General features: G+C 38.2%; 1 protein-coding gene across 2 annotated transcripts in view; it reads left to right on the top strand.

Annotated features, from left to right (window-relative positions):
* Window positions 1-27,099, top strand: part of CERS6 (ceramide synthase 6) — a 311,686-nt gene that overhangs the window by 83,784 nt on the left and 200,803 nt on the right. For both annotated transcript variants that reach the window (XM_050750462.1, XM_050750461.1), the window contains exons 2-3: window positions 6,130-6,235; window positions 19,183-19,313. In XM_050750462.1, the coding sequence (XP_050606419.1) occupies window positions 6,130-6,235; window positions 19,183-19,313 (237 nt within the window). The remainder of the gene's footprint in view (window positions 1-6,129; window positions 6,236-19,182; window positions 19,314-27,099) is intronic.

Below are 27,099 nucleotides of genomic sequence, written 5' to 3'. Positions count from 1 at the left end.
CTTTAAAATCTGTTTATTTCTCCATTTTTTCTTTCTTTTTTTTTCAGATTGCATGGTTCAGGTTCACTGAATTTTTCCTTTGCATGTCTTTTCCCCTTAGAGTGGAACATATTTTACTTGCTCTTCATCAACCTATTAGATTGTGTATCCTGGGCATGGTGAAAGTTATTTTGTGGAGATTGTGGATTTTTTTACGTTGCTTTAAAAAATGTTGATGTTTTGTTAATAGGCAGTTTACTTAGACTCAAATTGTAGCCTTTCATGCTTGCAGTGGACAGTGGCTTTAATCTCAGATAAATTCTTTAAACGTTAGCTCCTATCTGCATTCAGTTTACCTTGTATATTCATGTTTCAGAAGTCAGCTAGAATCATGCTTAGTTTATATACAGAATTAGGGTTTGCTTCTTTGGCATTGTCTCTTCTGTAGTTCTCTAGTCATTCTCTGATTTCCCCAGGCTTTTTCCCCTGGTTCCTGCAGCTATAAAGGGGATATGTTTTTCTATCAAAATTTTGCTTGCTGCTGTGACTGTGTCTGATCTCAGGGTAGAACTGCAGAATAAATATATAAGTGAAGAGACAGAGAGGTCACTCTTTACTGGTTGCTTGCTCCAACTTCGACACTTCCCCAAAGTCAGTTTCCTTTTTTTCAGTCTCCAGAGCCCTCAGGTAGTGTTTGTTTGTTTGTTTTTGTTTGGGTGGGGAGAGTGTGGTGTTCATAAGTTGTGAAATCCATTAACTCATTCCTCCACAACAAAAAGAGAATGTCCCTTTCAATTATTTTTAATTGAAATCCTTACTGAGATAGTTGTAGATTCAAATACAGTTCTAAGAAATAATACAATGAGAGCTCATGAACTCTTTACCCAGTTACCTACAATGGTAACATTTTATAAATCTCTAGTATGGTATCAGAACCAGCCTTTTGACCTTGTTACCATCTTCCAATCTTAATCGGATTTCCCCAGTTTTATTAATACTTGTACTCATTTATGTATGTGTGAGATTTAATTCTATACAATTTTATCACGTGTAGGCTTGTATAGCCACCATCACAGCATCCCAACTATTTTTGGAAAGTATAAGAAGTGCTATAGTTTGAAAGAAATAAAAGTCTCTGGCCATGCTACCCACTGGAGATGATTAAATATTTTAAAGTAATTAGAACAATGACATATACCCTGTAAATGTTTATTTTTTTAATAACCTCCTTTTGCAGATTGTAAACTTCGTTGAGTGCAAGGTTCATTTCATGGTTATCTTTTTTTTGGGGGGGTGTTATTTTTTTTCTTTTGAGATGGAGTCGTGCTATTGGCAAGGCTGGAGTGCAGTGGCACAATATTGGCCCACTGCAGCCTCTGCCTCCCGGGTTCAAGCGATTCTCCTACCTCAGCCTCCAGAGTAGCTGGGATTACAGGCATGTACCACCACACCTGGCTAATTTTGGTATTTTTAGTAAAGATGGGGTTTCACCATGTTGGCCAGGCTGATCTTGAACTCCTGGCCTCATGTGATCTGCCTGCCTCAGCCTCCCAAAGTGCTGGGATTACAGGCATGAGCCACTGCATCTGGCCCATTTTACGTTTTGACTATATCTCCACCACAACACTGCCCAGTGCTTTCTTCAGTACTTTGTGCAGAGATGTTTACCTCATGTTTAAAATACAAATACATCTTGCCAAATAGAATTGAAAAGTAGCAATGTCTTAGATATTTTCTCTGCTTTTTAACTGAGCCTAGTATTTTTCAAAGTTTACATCCTTATTATATTTACTTTCAAATATAGTACATGAAAGTACTTTATAGATGTTTGATCTTTTGAAGGTGGTGTTGCCACCTTTGATTTAAAAAAGTAATTAGGTGAGCATTTCCTTATAGAGGTAGCCATCAAAGCTTGAAAGCACATATTTCCTTTCAACTATTACATTTGTCAATGTGTTACCCCCATCCCCCATCAATCTGCTTCTCTCTCTGACTCTATCTCTTTCTCTCAAAATGTTATGAAAGATGGCTTTTGTGAACTTATTTATGTTAGAGCCAGCATTAAAAAAAAAAATCCAGCTTTTTACATGGTGTAATGGACCATGATAGTCAGTGATAAAATTATAGTAGTTGTGTAATGGATCTTATTTGGTATCTAAATAGGCTCTCTGAAAAAAAAAATATGATTCACACATTTTTTTGGAGAATAAACACAAAATTTCTGTATTTTCATATAATCAGTAATACCTATTTGATAATAATTATATGCTCTTCTTTTTTCTTCTTTCATTTGAGGTTCACTTTTTCTGCCTATCTTATGCAATTTTTTAAAAATCTTGGAAATTAAGTGTTTGGCTCTCAGTATGAGTTATGTTGAAAAGAGCGTTCATAGTGAGTAGAGCCTGCACAAGCTCTTTCTAGGCAGCTTTCACATCCTAGGGACAATGAATATTAAAGAAGTGGCTTCTTGAGTTGGAGTGGTCAGTCTCCTACCTTCTGGGTCCCAGATGACCCTGAGTAGATGTGGATATTCAAGGAAATTAAAATGCACAGCCCCTTTGGAAAAGATAGTAAGGATACCTGCCATTGTATTTTACTTGATTGTTTTATTCATTCATTCATCCATCCATCAAATACTCATTGAGTGCCCACAGTGTGCCAGGCATATAAATAAAAAGATCCCATGACGTTGTTCAAAGAACGATGATTTATGCACATGCCTACCATGGGTCATTTAAACTTTAATGGACTTCAACATTTAAATTGAGTTAAATTCTATTAAGTTTGTCTGTTGTTCTCTCTCTCTCTCACTGTCTGTCTGTCTCTACATCCTCAGATTTGGGAGCTTAGCCTGTCCAGTGAATCAGAATGGGGAGCTGATTATAACAGTGACCCTTCTGGGAAAGAAATATACTGTCTTCTGCTTCCATTTCCCTGGAAGTGGAGGCCACTGACGTCTCTGGTCCTCTCTGCAAAGTGGGGATGATGGTAATCCCGCTTCATCTGGTTGAGGGAGGATTAAATGAGATTGTGAACAGGGCTCTGGAGATGTGGACTTCACTGAGGCCTGGTCCTGCTCTCTTGGGGGCCCCACACACAGGAGAGAGATGCACATGTTATATACAGGAGAGTTATACCAACACTTAACTCTCCTGTGGGAAGTGTGGCCACAGCACCCTGGAGGGCCATTGGGTTGAATAGGGGAGCTGGAAAGGTTTGGGCCCTTAGAGAAGGCCAGGTGTGGATGAGCTCAGACCCCGATCGCACTGCTGGTGTGGACTCACTGTGGACCTGCACCAGGCCTGGGGTTTGAGGATGAGAGTCACCACAATTTAATGTCCATATGGGACTCTTTGCTTGTCCTTTTAACTATGGCAAAATACCACACGGGGACACTTCTGTCAGTGCACGTGGTGCTGAGAACACTTGGACGGAGGGTAAACTGGGGCAAGTGGTTACTCGACCAGATGTCCCTGGTTTCTTTCAGTGCCTATCCTGACATCTGGTCTCTTTTTTCTGCTCCTGCTTGGTATAATACTTTTACAACTTGAATACACATGGCTTGGTTCAGTGTAGCTGAGGCTGGTGAACCGCTGGGCCCAGGAAAGGCATGGTTTGTAAATGCTATTATGTGAAACCTTACCCATGGCTCCTGTCAAACATTTTAGGCAAAGAAACTCTATGATATGATTTGTAATACATACATGTATTTGTAGAAACACATACGTGTACATATATAATTATAATAATTTTTCACATGTGAGGAGATTGAGGCAGAGAGAGATTAATTTCTGTAGCTAAGTCTCCATAGCCAGATAGCAGCAGAAATAATTCCCACCCTATCCTTCGTATATTGCTTTAAAAATACGTTAACAGCATCATATTTATTTGATAATTTTGATTATTGAAATTTGATAAGTTGTTAAGTGGTACACTGTTGCCTTCTTTCTTGGAATTTAAAGAAAATAGAGTTTTAAAAGTGGGTTGAAACTTAGAGAAGGAGAGATGTATACATTATGTTGTATAACAAATACTAAAAATTTGTTTTGTTTTGTTTTGTTTTGTTTTTTTGGCGGATAACGGAGGTGAGGAAGTTGCTATTGAAGAGATGGTGTTGAGTAAATTTCTTGACTCCCCTACTGCCTGCCCATGCATTGTTACAGGGCACACAGAGAATGTCAACTTGTCAGCAGCACTCAACACCATGGTAGCAACAACAAAACATATTTACTGAAGATAACCAGTTGATTAAATGTCTTGACCCCCTCCTGTGTATGCACAGGCATTGTCACAGGGCTTACAAAGAGGAAATGATCAGCTTCTGCATTGAGACTCTGTGCTAGTTAGATGAAGAAAGAAGACTGTTCTGGAACAGCAGACTGCTACAAAGATGATGACAAAGTCCGAAGGGAATTGGAACACAGTTTGTCAGAGGTGTGGGAAGGGGAGGCTGAGGGAGGGCGGGGGAGGAGTCCAACTGGAAAGACTAGAAGGAAACCATTGGAATAGTTGTGTCCTTCACACCAAATGCATTTTGTGGTCTTACCTTATCATTTGCTTTTGCTGGACCACATGTCTTTTCACCCCCCTCTTTGTACCTTATGATGAGGGGCAAATAACCACAAAGCAGGAAACCTTGTCAAGGAAACAAGTTCTAGACTCTTTCTTGTGGTCATTGCCTACTAAATTCCTTCTTTCATCACTACAGCCATAGCCCCATGATTATCATTTATAAAAAGGGGCCAGAGTCGTTAGGAAAAGGTTATACTTATTGCCAAGAAGGTAGGGACGTAGGTAATACCGCTCAGAAAATTTTACATTAAACAGAATTGAGAATGTAGAAATTTGGGGAAAACTCCAGTATCTAGAGGATTTGTATATCGGGAAAGGGTGATTCTTCTTCCTTCCCAGCTTTGTCCCAGAGAGCCCAGTGTACCAAGTATTACGGTGCGTTTTCTGTGTCTGTCTTTCCTGGTTTAGGCTTGTACATCTACAGTGTTCTATTTTCCTGTTTAAATAAATTTATTCACTTTTACTTGTAATAGGACCCAGTAGGATATTATGTGGTACTTTGTATATAAGTTTCACTGGCCCTACTTTAAAAACAAAAACCTTGTCTACTGTTCTTTAATCTCATCAACTGTCATTAAGGAAGCTTCATCTAAGATTTACTCCTGGTCTGTTTTACATATTTATCAATTGTTGCCTTTGACCAACAGTGAATTAATTTGGGTAATACTTTCACATGATATAAAATTGTTCTGTATTCGTAGAAAATGTTCAATGTTACTACGGAAAATGAATATTTACAGAGTTTTATTTCTTGAGCATTTAGTCTAAAACAACTTTTAATTTTTTTAACATAGCTTTATTAGTGATGTCCCCACATCTTTGGGGCCCCATGCACTTCACCTGCTCCCCTTCAGCACCTCATTCACATAGCAAATGAGACCAGAAAGAAGGCTCAGTCCTCTCATTCCTCTTGACGTAGGCATTGGCTTAGGATAAAAACAGTTTTGTGGATGTTCATACATAAACACTTACGACTTTTCATCTTGTCTGGGACATCATGCCTTTTGACATCCTTCATTACTCTTTATGAGAAAAAAGTAAATAACCACAAAGCAGAGAATTTTAAGAAGCCATAAGGGATTGGGGCTGAATTTAGCACACTTTGATTATGGAGACAAAAATTGCCAAGTTTATGACTAGGGGTGATCAAAGCGCTCTGTCTGCATGCATAATTAGATGCTTAGTAAACGTTTTCTCACAGTGAAAATATAGCATGACTATTGCTCTGTGTAAGAACATTATAAGTTATCTCATTTTGAAATCATTGTTTTATTTCTATCTTACACACTTATATTTTCATCTGATCGTCTTTCTAGCTTTGTCTTATTCGAAGTTGAGGATTGGAGGGTTTAAATGTTTTAAAAGGATTTCTTTTTTAATGTTACTGCTGGGGGCTAATGGAGAGAAAAATGGTTAAGTCGGCCTTACAGTTACTGACGGGAGTGTTGACAATGTACACCCATGAAATCCTACCAACACTTTATTGGGATAATTGAGTTATGTGTAACTGGTGGCATTAAGAATCACATAGAAAGAATAAATTCTGACCATCTACTTTTTTCTTTTTGTAATTTTTAGATTTGTAGCCAAACCGTGTGCCATAGCCCTCAACATTCAGGCCAATGGACCACAGATTGCTCCGCCCAATGCCATTCTGGAAAAGGTCTTCACTGCAATTACGAAGGTATGATTGTCCTTTCCGGGGGTATGAATTGTCCCCGGTCACCATTCTCAGCCTGCTGTCATTCATTTCCTCCCCTTCTGGGTTTGGAGAATCAACTTTTGCCTAACCTCATGCTGGAGAACATGTTGTCAGAAGGAATGTAAGCGTAGTAGAAGTGGAATGAAGATGAGCTTGTCTTAGACCTGGTAGTTTACGCTCAGGTTGATTTTTAGTAGCTTGCCTCAGAAGAGTCTTGATTAAATAACAATTAGTCTAATTCTGTGACTCTTTTAATCACATGTGACCTGAAGCAAGATTTGACTTGAAGCAAGATGAGGGCTGGGAGGGACTTTGTGGAGGTGACTGGGTAGAGCTGAAGAGTGTGATTTATGTGTGTGTGAAAAAAAGGACCTCTTGGCTTGTAGCATTGTCCATAGATTCTAGGAGCTGTGATAAGTAGACAAATGTAAACAAAAACAAGAAGAAGGCATAATTGCAGGATAAAAGATTGTACCATGAATGTATGAAGGAGGGTCAGAAGAGTCTTAAGTGAAGAGATAGGTTCACTGTGGAGAATAAAAGGGAGGAGATACACAGGTGGGAGATGAAGCCCAAACTAGGAGTGGGAAGGAGGGAGCGGAAGAGAAGCGGGGAGAAGAGACCGTGTCTCCTGCCTCCACCCCCATCCCAAGTTCAGATCTCCTTCAGAACAAAGAGGGAGGAGAATGCCGAAGTCAGAAACCCTCAATTGAAGGCCATAGGAAAATAAAGCAAATTACAGAGTTTTTATATATCTTACCTTATTCTTGTCTGGACAAGGAGAAATACAGTGTTCTATGAGAAGTATTGTGTGTTCATATATTAAATGGCTCATTTTCTCTCTTTCATTTTTCTGGGAGAATTACCCAGGCTTCCAAGATGTGATTTGACAGAATTAAGCAAATTCTATTTCTTTTCTTGATATTTGTGTTTCTAGCCATTTGTACTAGCTATCTCGTCTTACAACTATTAATTCAGATATCCAAATACTTTCGCCTATTTTATGGTCTTCATTTCTTCCAAAATTCTCTAGAGTTTTTCCCTCTGTCCTTTAAAAAATTTTTTTTTCCTCAAAAAATTAAGAAACTACCAGGTGTTTTTCATATCCCTGCTAGGAAGAGGAGAAGAATGAATGGAATTTTAGGAAAAGCTCTTTTGGTGGTTTTTATGGGGTAATTTCAGATTGCCAAGTTCCTGTCTGAAGGGACACATATCTTATGGTATTTAAAAGAAGAAAATATATTTTTTAAAAAAAGCTTGCATTTTCATTTAGTGTATCAAATTACTTGAGTGAAACAACTTTTTCCCTCTTAAAAAAACAGGTGTGTAGGGACATCTCAGGTTCATTTGTGAGTGTGATTATAACATATTTGGAGTCTCTTTGTGAACTACTCTAAGTACATTAAACATATAGTATTCTAAATGAATAATAAAATGAGGGTTTTTTGTTTTTTAAATTTTCCCCAAATTTGATGCCTCTCCTTAAAAATCCTGCAGTGGATGTTTCACTTCCCTTGCCTTATGTTTTTTACAGTTACTGGAGAAATTTCCTCCATAAAGGTAATAAAAAGATTTTGCAGCCAGATTGGCTGCTCTAAAGAATACTTGCTTGGCTAGGCACGGTGGCTCACGCTTAGAATCCCAGCACTTTGGGAGACCGAGGAGGGCGGATCATGAGGTCAAGAGATTGAGACCACCCTGGCCAACATGGTGAGACCCCATCTCTACTAAAAATATAAAAATTAGCTGGACATAGTGGCGTGCACCTGTAGTCCCAACTACTCGGGAGGCTGAGGCAGAAGAATGGCTTGAACCCAAGAGGCGGAGGTTGCAGTGAACCGAGATTGCGCCACTGCACTCCAGCCTGGTGATGGATCAAGACTCCGTCTCAAAACAAACATACAAAAAAAAAAAAAAAAAAAAAAAAGAATACTTGCTTCTACTTAATTTGAATGAGCATATCTTTTAGTTTCCAAGGTGATTCCTGTGGAGGTTTTTACATGATTAAAACAGAAGCGTCATGTGTGAAATATAAATGCAGCAAAAGTTGGAACCGTTTTCCCTTGTATTCTTTGTAGTTCTCCGATCTTATTTGTGATACGAAATATAACCAGTCAGTTGACTGGAATAGGAGGGGCAGGACTTGGGACAGCTGGAACCAAGTGTGCATTTGTATATGTGTGTGAATGATCATCCAGTATCCTGGCCTCACTACAGTTCAGCTGCCTTTTTGTAGAAGGGCATGATTATAATCCTTCAAGTGTGAGAGATGAACCCTTAAAATTTCTGTATATGACTGGCTACATAGTTTGTGGGGCCCAGTACAGAATGAAAATGTGGGACCCCTTGTTCAGAAAGCATGAAAAAAAGTGCCATTAAGAGTACAAAAATATAAAACTTTTTCCTTCCTCCCTTAGTCTCTCTCTACTTGTCAAGGTGTTTTTTTGTTTGTTGTTTTTGGTTTTGAGACAAGGTCTCACTCTGTTCCCAAGGCTGGAGTCTAGTGGCATAATCGTAGCACACTGCAGCCTCAAACTCTGGGCTCAAATGATCCTCTTGCTTCAGCTTCTCAAGTAGCTGGAACTACAGGTGTGGGCCACCACACCTGGCTAATTAAAAAAATTTTTTTGTACAGATAGTGTCTCACTATGTTGCCCAGGCTGGTCTTGAACTCCTGGCTTCAAGCAATCCTCTTGCCTCAGCCTCCCAAAGTATTGGGATTATAGCTGTGAGCCACCATACCTGGTCAAAGTGTTTTTTATTTGCTGTGTAATATCGTGTTCCCTAATGGCATGGGGAGACTCTTGGGGAAAGTATAGACCCTCACAGGTACCTGGGGGGTACACCCTGTGACTTAGTGTGCACATGACCCACCAGCTGCCAGGTTTCCCTTTTTTCCAGCCACTGGCTGACACACTGTACCTTGGTTCAGGGGAGCAGAGAAATAGAGTCAGGCCTCTCTCCAGGCCCACTGCCCCAACCCATGGGTGATGAGTGACCTTCAAGTGCATTGCAACCTCTATGCCCAGATCCAGGGGTACACAAGAGGCTTAGCCATAGCGAGTCGCCAACCACATGCACTGGGGTAGCTGCCTCCATCCTCTCTGAAACTCGACCCCCGACTCTCTGTGCTTGCACTCGTCCTTCTACTGGGGGCTGAAGGCAGCAGCAGTCACTAGGAGGTGGGGAGACAGGGAGGCTGGTGGGTGCTACAAGCCAGGGGATGAGGAACTGGGCGACCACACACACATCTGGCGGAAGTGGTGGGACTGTGTATGAGCCAAGAATCCAAGCTTCTGGCACCTGCTCCTTTGCCCCATTGGGCTTCATTTATAAAGCACAAATTCCATGATAGAACTGTTAAGAATTTCAAGATGGTGACTACAGGGTTTCCAACCCCAAATGTGGACCTTTCTGAATGTGTTTTTTCCTGTGTGACAGCACAGGTCACATGCCCTGACTATCTGGTTCTCCTTTGTGAAATTATTAATAGCTGAAAAATTTGAACCCTTATATATTCTCTAGCAGTCTTTCCTTTTGAAGTAACACCTGTCTGCCTGTTGCCTATCTCTCTCTCCCCCCCCATCCCCTATCTAAAATTTTGTAAACATTTTATAGAAACTACTCCTATTGTAAAATAATTAGAAGCCTTGGTGTTTGAGCCAGTCATACCTGGATATTTGTGTTGGAACCTCAGCTCTGCTGTGTCTGTCATTGTGGCCTTAGGTGAGTTTCTTAACCTCCCTAGGCTGCAGATAAGCTCATTTGTAAAAATCTTTGAATAAGCATCTCACAGGCATTCATGAGGGTTAAATAATCTTGTAAATCATTCAGTAAATGATATGGCATCTTTTGTCCCATTGGTTCCCATATTTTGATTTGCATTTAGGATCACCTGAGGGTTAAAATGCAGAGTGTTGCATCATGTTTCTAGAGATTCTCATCAATAGTATTGGAATGGGACCAGAACATCTACAATTGTGGATTGTCAGACCCATTCAAATGAACAGAATGATTATTTGTTTAGTGAATATTTTTGAGCCCCTGTTTCTTAACTGGTTTTGTTGTTTCTTAACTGGTTATATTCAGAATTTTCTGGATAAATATGCTTTTAACTTTTGGGGATTCTCCTACCATATTATTTGTACATACCTGTGATGCTAACTACCTCACTTTTCTAATCAAATCAGTGCTTAAGCCATGGGGGTGAGAATATATGTCAGGTATAAAGCCAGGTTTTATGATCCAGGGAAATAATAAAATTTGCTTTTGGTATGTTAGACTAAATTTTAAAGTGAAAGGCAGATTTCCTATAATTTGTTTTTCCTAATTCTCCTCAATAACCTATTTCCTTTCATTTTTATTTTATACTTTCCTTCTTCCCCTCCTAGTACTGGTTAAGATTAATGTTTTTAAGATTAACCTAGGTGTTTGTAATATATAAATGTTTATGTGAGTCACCATTATTCATTTCTTTTTTTTTTTTTTTTTTTTTTTTTTTTTTTTTTTGAGACGGAGTCTGGCTCTGTCGCCCGGGCTGGAGTGCAGTGGCCGGATCTCAGCTCACTGCAAGCTCCGCCCCCCGGGTTTACGCCATTCTCCTGCCTCAGCCTCCCCAGTAGCTGGGACTACAGGCGCCCGCCGCCTCGCCCGGCTAGTTTTTTGTATTTTTTAGTAGAGACGGGGTTTCACCGTGTTCGCCAGGATGGTCTCGATCTCCTGACCTAGTGATCCGCCCGTCTCGGCCTCCCAAAGTGCTGGGATTACAGGCTTGAGCCACCGCGCCCGGCCTCATTATTCATTTCTTTGCCTGTAAATCTTTCAAAAAAACTTATGGAGAATAATAAGGAAAGAACAATAAGAAACCCCCACCCCACATACAGTGTATACACACACACACACACACACACACACACACACACACACACACTCAAACACATAGAAAGAAAGAAAAAAATGAAAGAAAATCTCACATGTTTTATTTGGCAAATTAGGAGAGGCATATCTCTAGATTTCAAAACATAAATAAAGGCTAACTAGATTGGGCAGAAACCAAGTATGAGGAAGTGAAAAGCGTGAAGTGTGTCTGGAGGGCCCTGTGGGGGTGGATTACAGGAAAACCAGCACAAAGGCAGTTCTCAAGAGTTGAGCAGACAAAAGCACCACCCACTATTTGCAACAGTAGGTGCAGGAACAGGTGAGCCAGGCTGGTGGGAATGGAGGAGGGACACATAAAGCCACCTGAAGGGTATGTTTTCAGGAGGCCATCTCCCTTCTTGGCAGCCAGACTGGAAGAGCATCCTTCCTGCTCCCCATACTGGAAGTAGCAGGTCAAGAAAATTCAACTAATTTAAAGATGATTAGTAAAGAAGCAACTCACACAACATCAAAGACAATGAAAGGAAAGTATAGCAACTCCTGTTAACAAAATTTTCACTAGAATAATGAGGCTAAAGAGGCAAATGAAAATTGTGATTAAATATTTTACCATAAATTTAAAAAAATGAAGCAGTAACTCTGTGAAGGAAGATCACAAAGAAGAACTATAAGAACTAAAGAAAGAAATAGTTGGTCAACAAGAGGAGGTGGAATGTGAGCTGGTAGAGTTCAGAGAAAAGTACCAAATCCATCACAGGAAAAAAGTCAAAATTGGGAAGAAGGCAGGAAACACTAGTCACTGCAGGAAACTCAGCAAAGACTATGGAAGATAGAAAGAATAAAACTGAATTAAATGAAACAAACCAAAAAGTGCTAAAAAATGGACATATAGGCAAATAGATCGAGCATTTCTGTAATAGGAATCCCTTAAGGAAAAGCAAAATAAGACAATGAATTAAAACAACTTCTGAGATATAATTCAAGATTTTTTCCTGAAATAAATGGAGGTTTATTTTAATATGTTAACAAGAATGTAGTGAAAATGGACCCAGAAAGTTCAACACTAAGACTTACATTATTAAAGTAGCTGGACTTGATAAGTAAAGAAATACTTCACTGAGCAGCTGGGTAAAAAATCAGATCTCTTTTTTTAGGGAAAATGTTATGTGATTGTAGGCTTTTCTCTAGTAACATTTTCAATATTCCCAGGGAAAATGTGAACTAAGAATTTTATATCTAGCCAAATTGTTTTTACTCTGTAAAGGTTATAGACATCATGTTAGACATCTTTGAACATGAAAAAATTTAGAGATATTATTACATGAGTCTTTCTTGAAGAGACTTTATTAAATCATTAATTTTAGCTGACCAAGAGATCACTGGGAATGTTTGTAAGTTTTGAATATATTTAAACTGTAGTACTAAAAAAGAAGTATGAGGAATGGTGACAGACAGAATGTTAATGTTCTAGGTTCTCACAGTGTAGAAATGATACAGCAGTAACTGAGTAGAGGGGAAGAAGGTGGGAGGCAGAATCAGTTCACTGATTGCATGATCTCTAAGAGTTGGGAGTCAAAGCATATCAGTTAAAGCTGGCAAATCATTAGAAGTATATGCATATTTAATAGTACAAGAGTAAACGCTAAGAAAGATAATATTATTGACTATTGTAGTATTGGGTGGTGGAGAAGGAAATAAGGCTACTTTAATAAGGTGGAGGAAATAAGGTTACTTTAAATATTGCTTGTTTGACTTATTAGAGATGGAAAAGAGAGTCGTATGGATAACCATCAGAACGGAAATTACTCCCAAAAGGAAAAAAAAAAAAAGCCATGTAGTAAAATATTTTTTAAAACCATCAAAATGGAAAATAGAACATAATTAAAGTAGAGAGCTATAAACAAACTTATAATCATATTAACACATAAATGGACTTAATTTATATAATAAAAACTAATTCAGGCTTTGGTTATTGGTGTGGGTCGAATTATTTTCCTCCCCAAAATGTATACATTGAAATCTTGACCCCTAGTACCTCATAATGTAACCTTATTTGGAGATAGGATCTTTACAAAGGTAAATTAGTTAAAGTGGGATTATTATGGTGGGTCTTAATCCAATATGCCGGCTGTCCTTATACAAAGGGGACAGCTGGACACAGAGATAGGCATGAGGGAAGATGCTGTGAAGAAACACAGGGAAAAGACAGCCATCTACAAGCCAAGGAGAGAGGCCTGCTACAGATTTTTCCCTCACATCCTTCAGAAGGAGCAAACGATTCAACACTTTCATCTGGGACTTAACAGCCTCCGGAACCAGGAGGCTATACACTTCTGTTGTTTAGGGAGCTTTGTTAACAGCAGCCGTAGAAAGACAATGCAGTCAGGAAAAAAAAGTATATATGTGAGGGGCACCTTAAGACAAAGTAGTAACAAATGTTGAAAAGAAGAGCATAGGTGAGGGTATCCAGGCACATATAAATAACAAAGTAGGATTTCTAAAAGCATTCAACGAAAGGGAGAATTGGCTTTTTATTGTCAGAGGTTACAATTCACGGTGAAGATCAAATAGTTATGAATCATATATGTATTAAATATTAGTGTGTCTATATATTCATAAAAAGGAATTGAAGAAAAGATAGAAACACAACAGAAAGAAATTCTGATTTACCTCTGAGGCATGATAGAGTCAGTGAGAAAATATAAAATAGAATGTAGAAATTCTAAGGAACATAATTAGGAAGATCTAAGGGGGTACATTTACAATCCTATATTCTGAATGTAGAGACTGTACTTTCTGTTCAAGTAGCTATTAAATACTTATAAAATTGATGCTGTGTTATGTTTAAAAAAACTATGATTTTAAAAAATTAGGCATGATTTAATACTAGAAATTAGAAAACAGAAAAATCAGAAAAGAAAACCTCTTCATCCTAAAAATTTATAAATACTGTCTTATTAACTCTTGGGTAAAATTGAAATTTCAGAATATTTAGAAAACATTGGTAATGAAAGCACTATCTTTATGTGCTATGCTGCAGCAGTGCTCATTGAAAACTCATACAGATATCAAAAAAATAGCCACTTGGTTAAACATTAGAACAAGAACAACAAAATGAATGGAGATAAGCAGAAGGAAGAAAGTAATAATGATAACACTAAAATCAATGAGTTGGCAAAACTATAGAATTAAAAAAAAAATCCCCAAATCCTTTATTTATTTATGTATTTATTTTTGTTTTACCAAAAGGCCGCTAACTCGACTAAGAAAAAAAGCAAGCACAAATAATGTTAAGGTCGATAACCACAGAAACAGGAGAATTAAGAGAGTGGGGCAAATGTAATAGAAAAACTTGAATACAAAATTTATTCTAGCAATATAATTTACTCTGTCTCTGTGTGTGTGTGGTGTGTGTGTGTGCGCATGCGTGTGTGTGTGTGTGTGTGTGTGTGTGTGTATGTAAAGATCAAATTAAAGGAACTAAACTACAAAAAAGTACCAGGCTCAGATGCTCTCACAAAAGATTTTGTTTTTCATTAACCCAAACCATTTATTGAACATGTAGGTATATTTTATTTCCTTTGCTCAGGTGATTAGCATTTTAAAGATGTGAAGGCCTAAACTCATACCTATAATATCAAAAATTATATGTCCTCTGTCTCCTTGTTTATTGTGAATATTTAAGATGTGCAATATAATGTTTCAGTATACTTACACATGGTGACATGGTTACTGTAGTCAAGCGAATCAATACGTCCATCTCACAGAAAATTCTAACATACCCTTAACAGGAGATAATTCTCTTAAACTGTATCATAGAAAATTAAGAAAGCCATCCAGCTCTCTTTTAATATAACAGTAAGACATTAACATCAATGCCTGACAAAAATTTCACTAAAAAACAAAAGCAAGACTAGAGACCAAATTTTATTGTTAATATTGATAAGGAAATCCTAAATAAAAAATTAGTGAACGGAACCTAGTAACACATTAAAAGAATTATTTATAATTTGATATAAAAATCTATATAATTCATTTTATGAGTAAATCTAACGAGAAAAATACATCACACTCCATGGATGCTGAAACCTGACATCTTTTTGATTAAAATAAATTGTTTAAGTGGGGATAGGTGGTTTCTGCTACATGACAAATATATTTGTATCATAGTCCCAAACCTGGCCCCTTATTTTCTATATCTATATTTCTATATTGTGCCAAATTTTACATTGAACTAGCAAGTAAGAGAAAGAAAATAAAGTCATAAAAATTGGAAAGTAGTTGACAAAACTATGGCTATTGTGAAGAATTATTCATACATAAAGAAGTATTTATTGAGTCTTGTTATAATCTTGCTCTATATATATATATTAAAGCAAACAATAAGCATTAAAAGATCTAAGAGGTTGGGCATGGTGGTTCACACCTGTAATCTCAGCACTTTCGGAGACTGAGGTGGGAAGACTGCTTGAGCCGAGGAGTTTGAGACCAGCCCGGGCAACATGGTGAAACCTTGTCTCTACAAAAAATAAACATAAAAATAGGTGTGTTGGTGCACACCTGTAGTTCCAGCTACCTGGAAGGCTAAGGTGGGAGGATCACCTGAGCATGGGGATATCCTGGCTGCAGTGAGCCGTGATGGCGCCACTGCACCCCAACCTGGGCAAGAGAGTTAGACCCTATCTCAAAAAATAAAATAAATAATAAAAGATTAAGAAAGTACCTTATTCTCAGTAGAAACCTAAAAGAATAATATAGCTAGGAATAAGCATAGCAAGGTATGTGCAAGACCTGAATGAGGAAAATTTTCAAACACTCTTGAAGGACACAAAAGACAAATAAAGATGTGAATTCACCCTATATTATGATCTTATTGAAATAGTATGATCTTATTGAAAGTACTAACAGGGTTCCTTGTGTGACCATTTGTTTATTTTGAAAATAGATAAGCTAATTCTGAAATTCACATAGAAAATGTATAAAGATTTCTGAGAAAAGTAACTGTGTAGTACTGGTACTGGCACATGAATAAATAGACCAATGGAAGAAAAGATTTGGATTTTTGATGGGGGAAAAGATGAATGGTATATAAGTAGCCATCTGGAAACAAACCAAGTTAGATTCATTCCTCATACTGAATACCAATATGTATTCCAAATGTACTAAAGATTTGAATAGAAAAATCAAAACCCTACATTTATTGAAAGGAAACCTGGGAGAATCTTTTGAACGTGGGGAATGAAGGAGGCTTTGCTAATTATGACTCCAAATGTAAAAACTATAACAGAAAAGACTGATAAATTCAAATATATTTTTATCAAATTTCTGGAAGTAAAACAAGCAAAAAACATCATAAGCAAATTCTAAAATGCAAATGACATACTGGAAAAAGTATGCAGCTTCTGGTACAGAGAAGGGTTTAATCACCCTAACAAATGAAGATGCCTTACAAATCAACAAGGAGAATACCAAGGAATCATGAAAAAATAGGCAATAGACATGAATATGCTCTTCATAAAAAATAGAAATACAGTCGATTTTTGAAACGCATGAAACCCCGGTGAAACCCCGGCTCTACTAAAATACAAAAAATTAGCAGGGCGTGGTGGCGGGTGCCTGTGGTCCAGCTACTTGGGAGGCTGAGGCAGGAGAATGGCGTGAACCCAGGAGGCGGAGCTTACAGTGAGCTGAGATCGTACCACTGCACTCCAGCCTGGGCAACAGAGCAAGACTGTGTCTCAAAAAGCAAAAAGAAACTGATTTAATAATAACTGTGGTTATCTGACAAGAAGGGGAGAATAGGAATTGAAAGAGAACAAAGTTGGAAGGTGAAACTTTGGATAATTTTACATTTTTGCACCGTATGAATTTTTTCTTTATTAATAAACTTAGAAAATAAATTGAAATTAAAAATGAATTCCATTAGGATAATGATGTAGCCAAGGTATATTGTAGGCAATGATTTTTCTTCTTTCCGTGTTTTTGATTAAGAGAGACATCAAAGGTGTGTGTAGATGGTGTCATTACTACTACTAAAAAAACCAAAAAAACAAAAAACCAAAAATCCTCAAAATACATACTTAACCGAAAGTTGGCAAATAACATTTATAGGCACAAGGTCAGCACATTTTGTACCCTAAAGCGATTTTGACTATGTTTTCTGGGTGTGTGTCTGTTCTAGTCAGTTCTGATTGCTATAACAGAATACCATCAACTGAGTGGCTTAAACAACAAATATTTATTTCTCACAGTTCTGGAGACTAGAAGTCTGAGATCAGCATGCAGATGTGGCTGAGCCCTTGGTGAAGGTCCTCTTCCTGGTTGGCACATGGCCATCTTCTCTTGTATCCTCACATTGAACAGATTGAGAGAGAGAGCATGCAAGCATGGGCAAGCTCTCTAGTGTCTCTTCTAATAACTTCTAATCTAATCCAAGAGCTCCCCCCTCATGATCTCATCACCTCTCAAAGGCTCCACCTTCTAATACCATCACAATGGGCACGGGGTTTCAACATACAATATTTGGGGAGGCACAGGCATTCCCTCCATGGCACTGACCCCTAGAGCTGCTTGAGCTGCTTTTAGAAAGGTGTTGTGTCTATATGTATATATGTTTCACCCTTATAACTTGAACGCTGGCCAGTGTGCCTTCTCCTTACCCCTTTTTTGGTTATTTTTCCCCATCACTTGCATTAAAGCGTTAGTATCAAATCAAAGAAAGATTAAATAAACATAGTTAATATTAAGCAAAGATATAATAAAGGAATGGAGCTCACATGGCTTGGTATTGTTGTGTAGTATGTCACCCTCATGTGATTGTTGGCTAGACATTCTCCAACACATTGAAGAGAGGGGAGGGATAGTGTATTAGTCCATTTTCACACTGCTGAGAAAGACATACCTGAGAGTGGACAATTTACAACAAGAAGGAAATGGACTTACAGTTCCACGTGGCTGGCAAGACTTCACAATCATAGTGGAAGGTGAAAGGCACATCCCATATGGTGGCAGACAAAAGAGAACTTGTGCAGGGAAATTCCACTTTTTAAAACCATCAGATCTTATGAGACTTATTCACAATCACAAGAACAGCACAGGAAAGACCTGCCCCCATGATTCAGTACCTCCCCCGCTGGGTCCCGTGGGAATTCAAGATGAGATTTGGGTGGGGACATAGCCAAACCATATCAGATGGGAAAGAGGAATATTAACATTTGCTGAGTTTTACATACAGTTTCATATTTGGTTCTTGTTGCAATATAATTTAGGTTGGTAAACAACCTTTTCTTTTTTACAGATGAGGAAACTGAGGCTCAGAGAGGTCAGTGGAGTGAGGAATTGAACAAGTGCCTGTCATTTCAGGGCCATCTCTTGCCACTTCACCAAGTTTACTTTTTTCAACTAATGCATAGTCTTAGTAAAAGACTTGATGTGGGATACAGTTACAAAGGGATGACCAAGAAAATGAATAGAGAGGAATGTGTCAAAAATGGGAACAAAGGGTATGAGAAGGGGAAGAAAGATAAACTGTGTTTGGTAGAAATGGTACCTTAGGCTTAAGTGAGGCATTTTGGGATTTTTTTCCATGCTTTTTGTCTCTACTACATTATCTTGATATGTGATCATTGAGTATAGCATTTTTTTGTTGTTGTTGAGAAAGTGAGATATTTGAATGATACCTCTTTACAAAGTTACCTTCAATGGACTCCCTTCCTTTGAAGGCTGATGGGGTTGACTCAGCTAGTTGGATGTTCCATTGAGTCTTTGTTGCCCTTCGGGAAGCACATTGCTGATGAGGAGAACTGCAAGCATTAGAGCAAGATTCATGTTTTTAAATGTTGTTTCATGAGTAACTACTTTTGTCCTAGTGGTTATTTTTGTTCATGCTGCTAGTGGAAGGCCTCGGTCCTCAGTGGTAAATAGAAATCTCAGTAGCAGATAGTACACAATAGGGGGAAGAAAAAACCCCTCAGATATAGACAAGGGCAGACCTGTTTATGGTGAAAATGAAAATGGATTGGAAATTATTTTTCTGGTACCTTGTTTCCTAGCATCCTGATGAAAAGAGATTGGAAGGCCTCTCCAAGCAACTGGACTGGGATGTTCGAAGCATTCAGCGCTGGTTTCGACAGAGACGCAATCAGGAGAAGCCAAGCACGCTGACGAGGTTCTGTGAGAGCATGTAAGCTGCTGTTTCTCTTTTTGAAGGAAAAGACCTAAGTACTCATGCCAACCCTGAGGTGAAAAATACAGATCTGTGCAGGCTTCAGCAGCCCTTAAAAAGCTGCAGTCAGGTGGGAAAATAGTTCAGGAAAAACACAGGAAGCAGTAGTTGGTAAGAATTTGTGATTTCCACTTTGGATACAGTAAATAAAGTTCACTTCTTAATGGAGTTTCTACAAAGTAAGCATATTATAAAAGGATCTACAATGGTCTTTTCAATCAGTCATCTTTGAAATATAGCATTAAAAGTCATTAGTTTTATAGATGTGGATAGTTTGAATTTTCATAAAGGCAACTTAGGTTCTTCCTACTAATAAAAACTGAGATATTAGGATATATTATCAGAGGGCCATGGCAATCTTCTGTATTCCTGGAGATTTAAGAAATGGCTATATTATATTTCTGGGTGAGTTTAATGAAGCATTGCTTGAAAGTGGGGGATGGAATGGAAGTCTCTTCCATCTCTGAAATGTGAACTTTATATAGTGTATAAATTATATATCAATAAAGCTGTTAAAAATATTAAAAGACCCACAGAGAGCTCTTCCAGCACAGTGATATTTTGAAGTGGTGATACTTCATGCACTTACCTATAGGAAAAAAAGGAAAATACATTGAAATATTGAGAACATCCCCAACAAAGGGAAGAGCTGCCCAGAGAGTCATTACCCTATGTGGTCTTCCATCTTTTGGGTGTTACTGTTCCTGTGTCTTCTAATAGTTTCTCCATTTCTTCTTTCGGGAGCTTTTTCCTGACACCTGGTCATTTAAACAATAGTGCTTTCAGCGTAGCTCTCTTAGTTGCAGCCCTTTCTGTTTGGGGTTGAAGTTGCATTTTCAGCTTTGGCTTTCAATTATGTCAAAAAAGTATTTCAGTAATTGTATCCTTAGAGGGAAACCTAATGTTATAGGAGAAATGAATGGAAGGCAGAAAAATATCACAAATTCCTAGGGATGGGGAAATATGGAGAACATGAACAGGGTCTTTCGGAGGTGAGAATATTTATAAAGTCGGGAAAAACAACCTGGTAGATACAATCAGCAAAGCCCTCTCAGTAAATGAACTTACTTAGTGGCAGTCTATGAGAGAAGGATTTATGTATCTGGGCTCCTGGTCAAAAGCCAAAATTGCTTCCCAGCTTGGCCCTGCCATATATCCAAAGGGCCTGGGCTCCGTCTTTGAGCCACAAGTCCGAGTAAGGGTGAAGCTGGGTCTCAGCACATGTCTGCGTGCTGAACATCATGTGCCATCTTTCCCTCCTCTGACTAACTTCTTTGGTACTTTGGTGTCAGCCCCTACTATGCTGAGTCTACACCAGTTTCTCTCAAATACCACTGTATTTGAGATTTTAAGATAAGCATCAGTCACCTGAGGATCATGTTAAAATGCAGAATCTGATTTACTTGGTCTGGGATGGCAGCATTTTTAACAAGTTTCCACGGGATGCTGGTGCCATTGGTCTAGAGATCACACTTTGTGTAGCAAGTACTAACTCTAGACCAGTGTCTATGTCTTCTCCATGAATTCCACAGGTCATTATGTGCATACCACAATAAATAAGACAGTCATAGTTATAATCAATTAAAAATGCTTCTAAATGATTGCTAGTGGTATGGTAATATGGAGGCACCATGATGGGGAAGAGATGGTGCATAAAATAACATCATTTCTTCCATCAAGAAACTTGTAATAGTGTTGTGGAAGTAAGACATAATATCTTAGTATGTGTAGGTCGAAGATAGATGTTAGAAAATAAGCAGATATGGGGCCAGGTGCAGTGGCTCACGCCTGTAATCCCAGCACTTTGGGAGGCCAAGGCGGGCGGATTACGAGGTCAGGAGATCGAGACCATCCTGGCTAACATGGTGAAACCCCGTCTCTACTAAAAATACAAAAAGTTAGCCAGACGTGGTGGTGGGCGCCTGTAGTCTCAGCTACTCGGGAGGCTGAGGCAGGAGAATGGCATAAACCTGGGAGGCGGAGTTTGCAGTGAGCTTAGATTGCACCACTGCACTCCTGCCTGGGCAACAGAGCGAGACTCCATCTCAAAAAAAAATAAATAACCAGATATGTGTGTTGTAGGATTGATATGGATAGTCAGTAAAGATTAAAGGGAAAAGATCAACTGTAGGTTGGGGTACACGGGGGGTTTGCTGGGATTAGAACTGGGTCAGTGTCAGTGGCCTTTCATCTTTCTGTTGTATGATATAGTATTGATGAAGTTTTGTTTTGAAACTCTCTTCTTCCTTGGTTTGTGAGTTGCCACTAGATTCTCTTGCCTTTTCAAGGTCTTTTGTTTGCATCATTTATTCTGTGTTTGCTCTGTGGTCTTTAATGTGTTAATGACACTCCAGATTTAGTCTTCAATCTCATATTTTCCTTACCCTACCTTCCATTCTATGTGTTAAAATCATTTCCTCTCACCAGCTTCTTCCAAAGCCATGTGTACAGTGCAGATGTTTCTTCTAAGGCATCATTCTGCCAGCTCCAGCTAGCAATTCTAATTTGCTTCCACTCCTGACTTTACTTTTCCTATTGTTTTTATGCTTCCGTTTTGTCATAGGCTGGAAACTGAAGTCGATCAGCCGCTGAGTTCTATTAATTCTTTGTAAATTCACCATTATAGCCCAAAATGCTTTCATATGTCTCCTTATTTTTTTTTTATCTTGCGTACACATAGACATTTTGTTTGCTACCAAAAAATCCCAAATTATTTTCTGAAATACTACTATCCCTATGTTCTTATGCTTTAAAACTTTGATGATTTTAAGACAACTATAGGATAAATATTAGGTCCCTGAGCCTGATAACTAGAGTCTATCTTTTGCTTGTTTAATGTCCATCACCCAAATGACATCTTCCTTCTAGAGGGTTGTGTTTTCACTGTCTGTGCCTTTTTCCTTCCTGCTTTGTATATGGTGTTCCAGGCCAGGAACTTCCTCTGCCTCACCTACTTATCCCCTCACCATTCTTCAAATCCCAGGCCCTCTGTGAAGGGTGGCCTGACTATTGGGACTGGAGTGAGCACAGCTTCCCCTACATCCTTAGAGTACTAGGAATTTAACCCTGAATCACATACTGCCTTATATGGTTACTTAACTTGTTTAACTATTTCAGTTCCAGTTCTGTGTTGCTTGAAGACCACAGGGTCACATCTTGTTCTTTCATTCCTCTCAGTCTTTACCCTAACAGACAGACTCTGCCAAATAAATAATTTGTTATGACTGTGTGTTAAAATGGCATTGTTTTGGAAAGAGTTGCTGACCTCATTTGTCACTTTGCTCCTATAAATGAGTGCCTAATATATACTGCCTTAGCATAAAATTTGTCTAGGAAAATTACCTGACTATGGAAAGCTCCATGACAATTTTAAAGGCAGAAATTCAGAGGAAAGAATGGAATGGCAAAGGAGAACATTTAGAGAACACCATGAGGGATAAAGTAGAATTATAGTGGTCTCTGTATGCAAATGTGTGTGTCATACTTACTTACCTATATAAAAAAAGATCTAGAATAGTTGTTCTTAACTAAGGATGCATTTCACAATCACCTAGTGATGTTTTCAAAATACACGTGCCCGAGCCCCATCCCAGGGTGTCAGGATGATGACTCAGGTACAGTCTGAACATGTATATCATGGAAAAAAATGCCCCAAGTGCTTATAACACACATCCCTGGTTAAGAAGAAAGATAATTGCTGCTCAGAAATACTAAAAATCAAATGGGAAAACAAGAGAACACAAATTTGGAGCTTGTCACCTGAGGGTCAAAATGTAAAGAATCTATAATTTTTCTGTTATATAAGTTTCTATTTTCCAAAATACAGAATTCCGTCCGGATAATTGTATTTCATCTTTCAGCAGTGTGGAATAGCACCAACATGCAAGCTAAACTGTGCTTGTAAGCATATGCAGGCATGTCCAATTTCTGGCACATCCATTACATGTAGATGGACTGAGTAGAAGCTGTTTTGCGCGTAAAATGCTAATACATTGACGTGATTTTTTTTTCTCTTGCTTTATGTCAGTCATTCACAGTCATGTTAGTTTTGACAAATACTTCTTGCAAAAGCGTTGAAATTCTTATTGGCAACTTAAATAGAGCATTTCAAGAGAGAGTGAAGAATTTATAAAAATGAGATGTCATTTGAGACGTTTTAGAAGCAACTGGTTCCTAATGGAAGCAGGTGCCGGTTGGGATTATGCCTTTGGACTGGTGAAGCTGTATCATCCTTCTCTGACAATTGCATCCAAGTGGGTTTTTATCACTCAGGATAATATAAAATAAATAATGTATTAAAATATTTGCCGGATATAACAGGAAGAAGCAGAGATAAGATATCAGAATAAATGGCATTCCTTTCATTTGGACCCTACCTGTGCTCATCATTTTTGAGTATCGTGCAGTACATTTCATAGCACAGGTCTAGGAGGACATATAATATAGGGCTTTTATTTAAACAGTCTCAAAGATTGGAAAGATGAATCTCCCATATGTAATCTGAAAATCTATGGCAAGGAATATTCACACTAATACTCAGCGATTTGAATTGGAGCTTACTCCATATGCTGCTGAAGTTACGGAGTTTGTTGAGTAAGGTGACAGCTCAAGATTCCCTTTTCTTTAGGAATTCCATTTTAGAATTGATACTGATTAAAACTATCCCCCAATCCTTCCATATTTGTATGTTTCTGTATAGTGGCAGCAGACTCATCAAAACCTGGGATCCTTTCGAAATTGTGACTATTCCTGCAAAGAAGCCCTGTGATTTTTCTTAGTTTGTGATTCCATTGAACGTGAGCTAATTCATCATTGAAAAATGAATGGGTTAACCAATTGCCTACATGCTTCTAACTTGGTCACCTTGAATCTAAATAGCAGTTTTTACAGCTGTTTATAAATTATCAGTGCTATCTTGTGACCTTCATAGAAAGTGGAGCCTAATAATTGATGACAGGGGAAGGGAAGTGAGGTCGTATCGGAAACAAGTAGTTGAGTCTCTCATATTCCTTTATTTCAGATCAGTCTTTTATCTGAGGAAATAGTATGGGGAATATGTTCAACATGTTTTCATAAACAGCCACCTACTTGCAAAAAAATAAAAATAAAACCCTGAATATTTTTAAACCATTTCCATATATTTCATACTCTGGCGATGGACAAAGTTTTGCCAGAGAGAAAATTCAATTTTGATTATTTTCTCTCTTAGACCATGACAGGAGCGTCAATTACAAAATTTACTGCCAAAATTCTCCTCATAATGAATGCAGTTTTTGAAGGGGGAAATAAGAAACTATTATCTTCTAGAGAAACAGTATCTTTGTTTTTTCAGTATTAGGATACATGATCAGCAATGTGTAGATGCTGATTATAAGTCTGGGAAAAAAATCATAAAATTGGTGGACAGTCTCTAGTTCTTGAAAAGTACAGGGTTGAGCTGTTTTGTTTATGTTATGGTGATAGTTGTGGTTATTTTCCATTAATACAAAACAGTCCCTGGTTTGGAGAGCAACTTCTGTCATCCAAAGTACATTGTTGTAGTCCTAGTTATTGCTCAGTGAATGTCTTGGTGTGCAAGACTATTACCTTAAACAGTTTTATATCTGCACGTTGTATTCAGGTCAGTTTTAGCTTTGGGACAGAGGTCAGCAAACTTTTCTTATAAATGGTCCCAAAATAAATATTTTAGATCATATGGACCTTGTTGTAATTACAATTCTGCTGCAGCATAAAAGCAGCCAGAGACGATGCAAATGTGCATGGCTGTGTTCCAGTGAAAGTGTATTTATGGATACTGAAATTTGAATATGTCATTTTCATGTGTCGTAAAGTATTATTCTTTAAAAAATACATTACAAAAAATAAAAACTATTCTTAACCCATGGGCCATACAAAAACAGATGGCAGGCTGGATTTGGCCCTCTAGCCATAGTTTGCAGAACCCTGCTTTAGGGTAATAATACTATTTGTAGTTCTTTCAGAGTTTCAAGGAAGAGAATATAGTCTCCTAGTGCTAGGCACAGTCATCTATTTCTCAGAGTTTTGCCATTTAATAGAAAAATTTGAATAGTTCTGTAATTGGTATGCCTATCTCCAGTATTCCTGGGATATGGTGCCTTGATGGAGTGCAGTTTCATTTAGCCTAGCCAGGCACTCTTCAAATCTGTTGGTATCCTCAAGGCAGCATTGCTTTCATTACAGAAATTCTGAAGATCGATGAACTGTACTATGGACAGTCTGCTCTTTTGCCTCGAATAAGCCTAAACCTTGCCCCCCTCGTTCTATTCTAGACCTACCATCTGTGTCCGGTGAACTCAGGTTTTCCATTTAGAACAAGCCTCACACATTCCTTGATGGCATATGGCTAGGCCTCTAATGCATGTGTGTTGGCTAATTAAGGAAAAGAGATTTTTGCTAAAAATATAAGACAGGCCATACCTTGGTCAGGCTGGCTGCATATTAACTACTGCTGTGCTCTGCCTACGTTTGAGTGGTCAGTTTTCATTTAAGGCCTAAATTTCTAAAGGCTTTTTAAATAATATTTTTTTCAATAATTTTTGTTCAACATGGAATTGGATGGTAATAAAGAGGACACGATGTAGAGGAATAACTGAATTTATTAAGGCCTCATATTATTATTTAACCCTGTTATTTTTGAACCTATGTACTATTTTTTGTTGTTGTGTAATGTATTTTAAAAGTTGTTATTTGTTTCTGATTTAGAGTAGAATCATGCAAATCCTTATAATTGATTTTGATTGTAGAGGATTTATAAAAGTCTACATAATGTTCATACAGAACTGTAGGGGGAAAGACTTCAAAGCATACCATCCAGAAATAAATCCTTTTTCATTTACTGCTTATACAGTGTCATATTTTATACATGTGCCCACACCAATGTTTATACATCATGTGTGTCTGTACTTGGCACCTACCCTTCTTGAAATGTTTTTAATAGAACCAGTCTCATCAGAGTGCCTGAAGACGACTGTAGAAAGGTTATGTTTTATGCTTCATCTTCAGGATCTGTAAGTCATTGACCTGTGGGCAGTAGTATAATCACTTGTGCTGTCATATGACATATGCATTCCTAAAAATGGCCACACCATGCAAAATCGCACAACAAAACAAAATAACTTAGGGTTTGTGAGAAGAATGGGTTAGGGACACAACGCTGGGAAATTTCATCAGTGACACTTTGAAAATAAGCTAGGAACCTAATAAAAACAGGAGCAGTTTTATACACTTTAAATGGTTAAGAAATACATAGCTACTACAATAAATATGGCACTTGACCTTGAAATAGACCTAACATTTGCTTGTAGTGGCTGTTGCTGTGTTATCTCAGACTGTCATAACAAAATACCACAGACTGTGTGGCTTAACAGAAGTGTATTTTCTCACAGTTCTGGAGGCTGAAAGTCCCAGGTGACATAGGTTTGGTTTTTCCAGGGGTTTCTTTCCCTGGCCTTTCCACTGTGTGTGCACATCCCTGGTGTCTCTTCCTCTTCTTATAAGGACACCAATCATATTGGAGTAGAGTCCTACCCTTATGACCTGATTTAACCTGAATTACCTTATTAACAGCCTCATCTCCCAGGACAGTCACATTGGGAGGTAGGGCTTCAACGTATGCATTCTGGGGGCACACAGTTCAGTCTATAACAATGTCAGAAGGGTGGCAGTAAGTTATTGTGAAGTGCTGGAAGGAGGAAGACCTGAAATCAGAGGGAAAGTTGCAATA

This window comes from Macaca thibetana, chromosome 12 (genome assembly GCF_024542745.1).
Source record: "Macaca thibetana thibetana isolate TM-01 chromosome 12, ASM2454274v1, whole genome shotgun sequence".
NCBI lineage: Eukaryota > Metazoa > Chordata > Mammalia > Primates > Cercopithecidae > Macaca > Macaca thibetana.
Note: the sequence above shows the minus strand (reverse complement) of the source record. Positions and strands in the feature narration are given on the sequence as shown.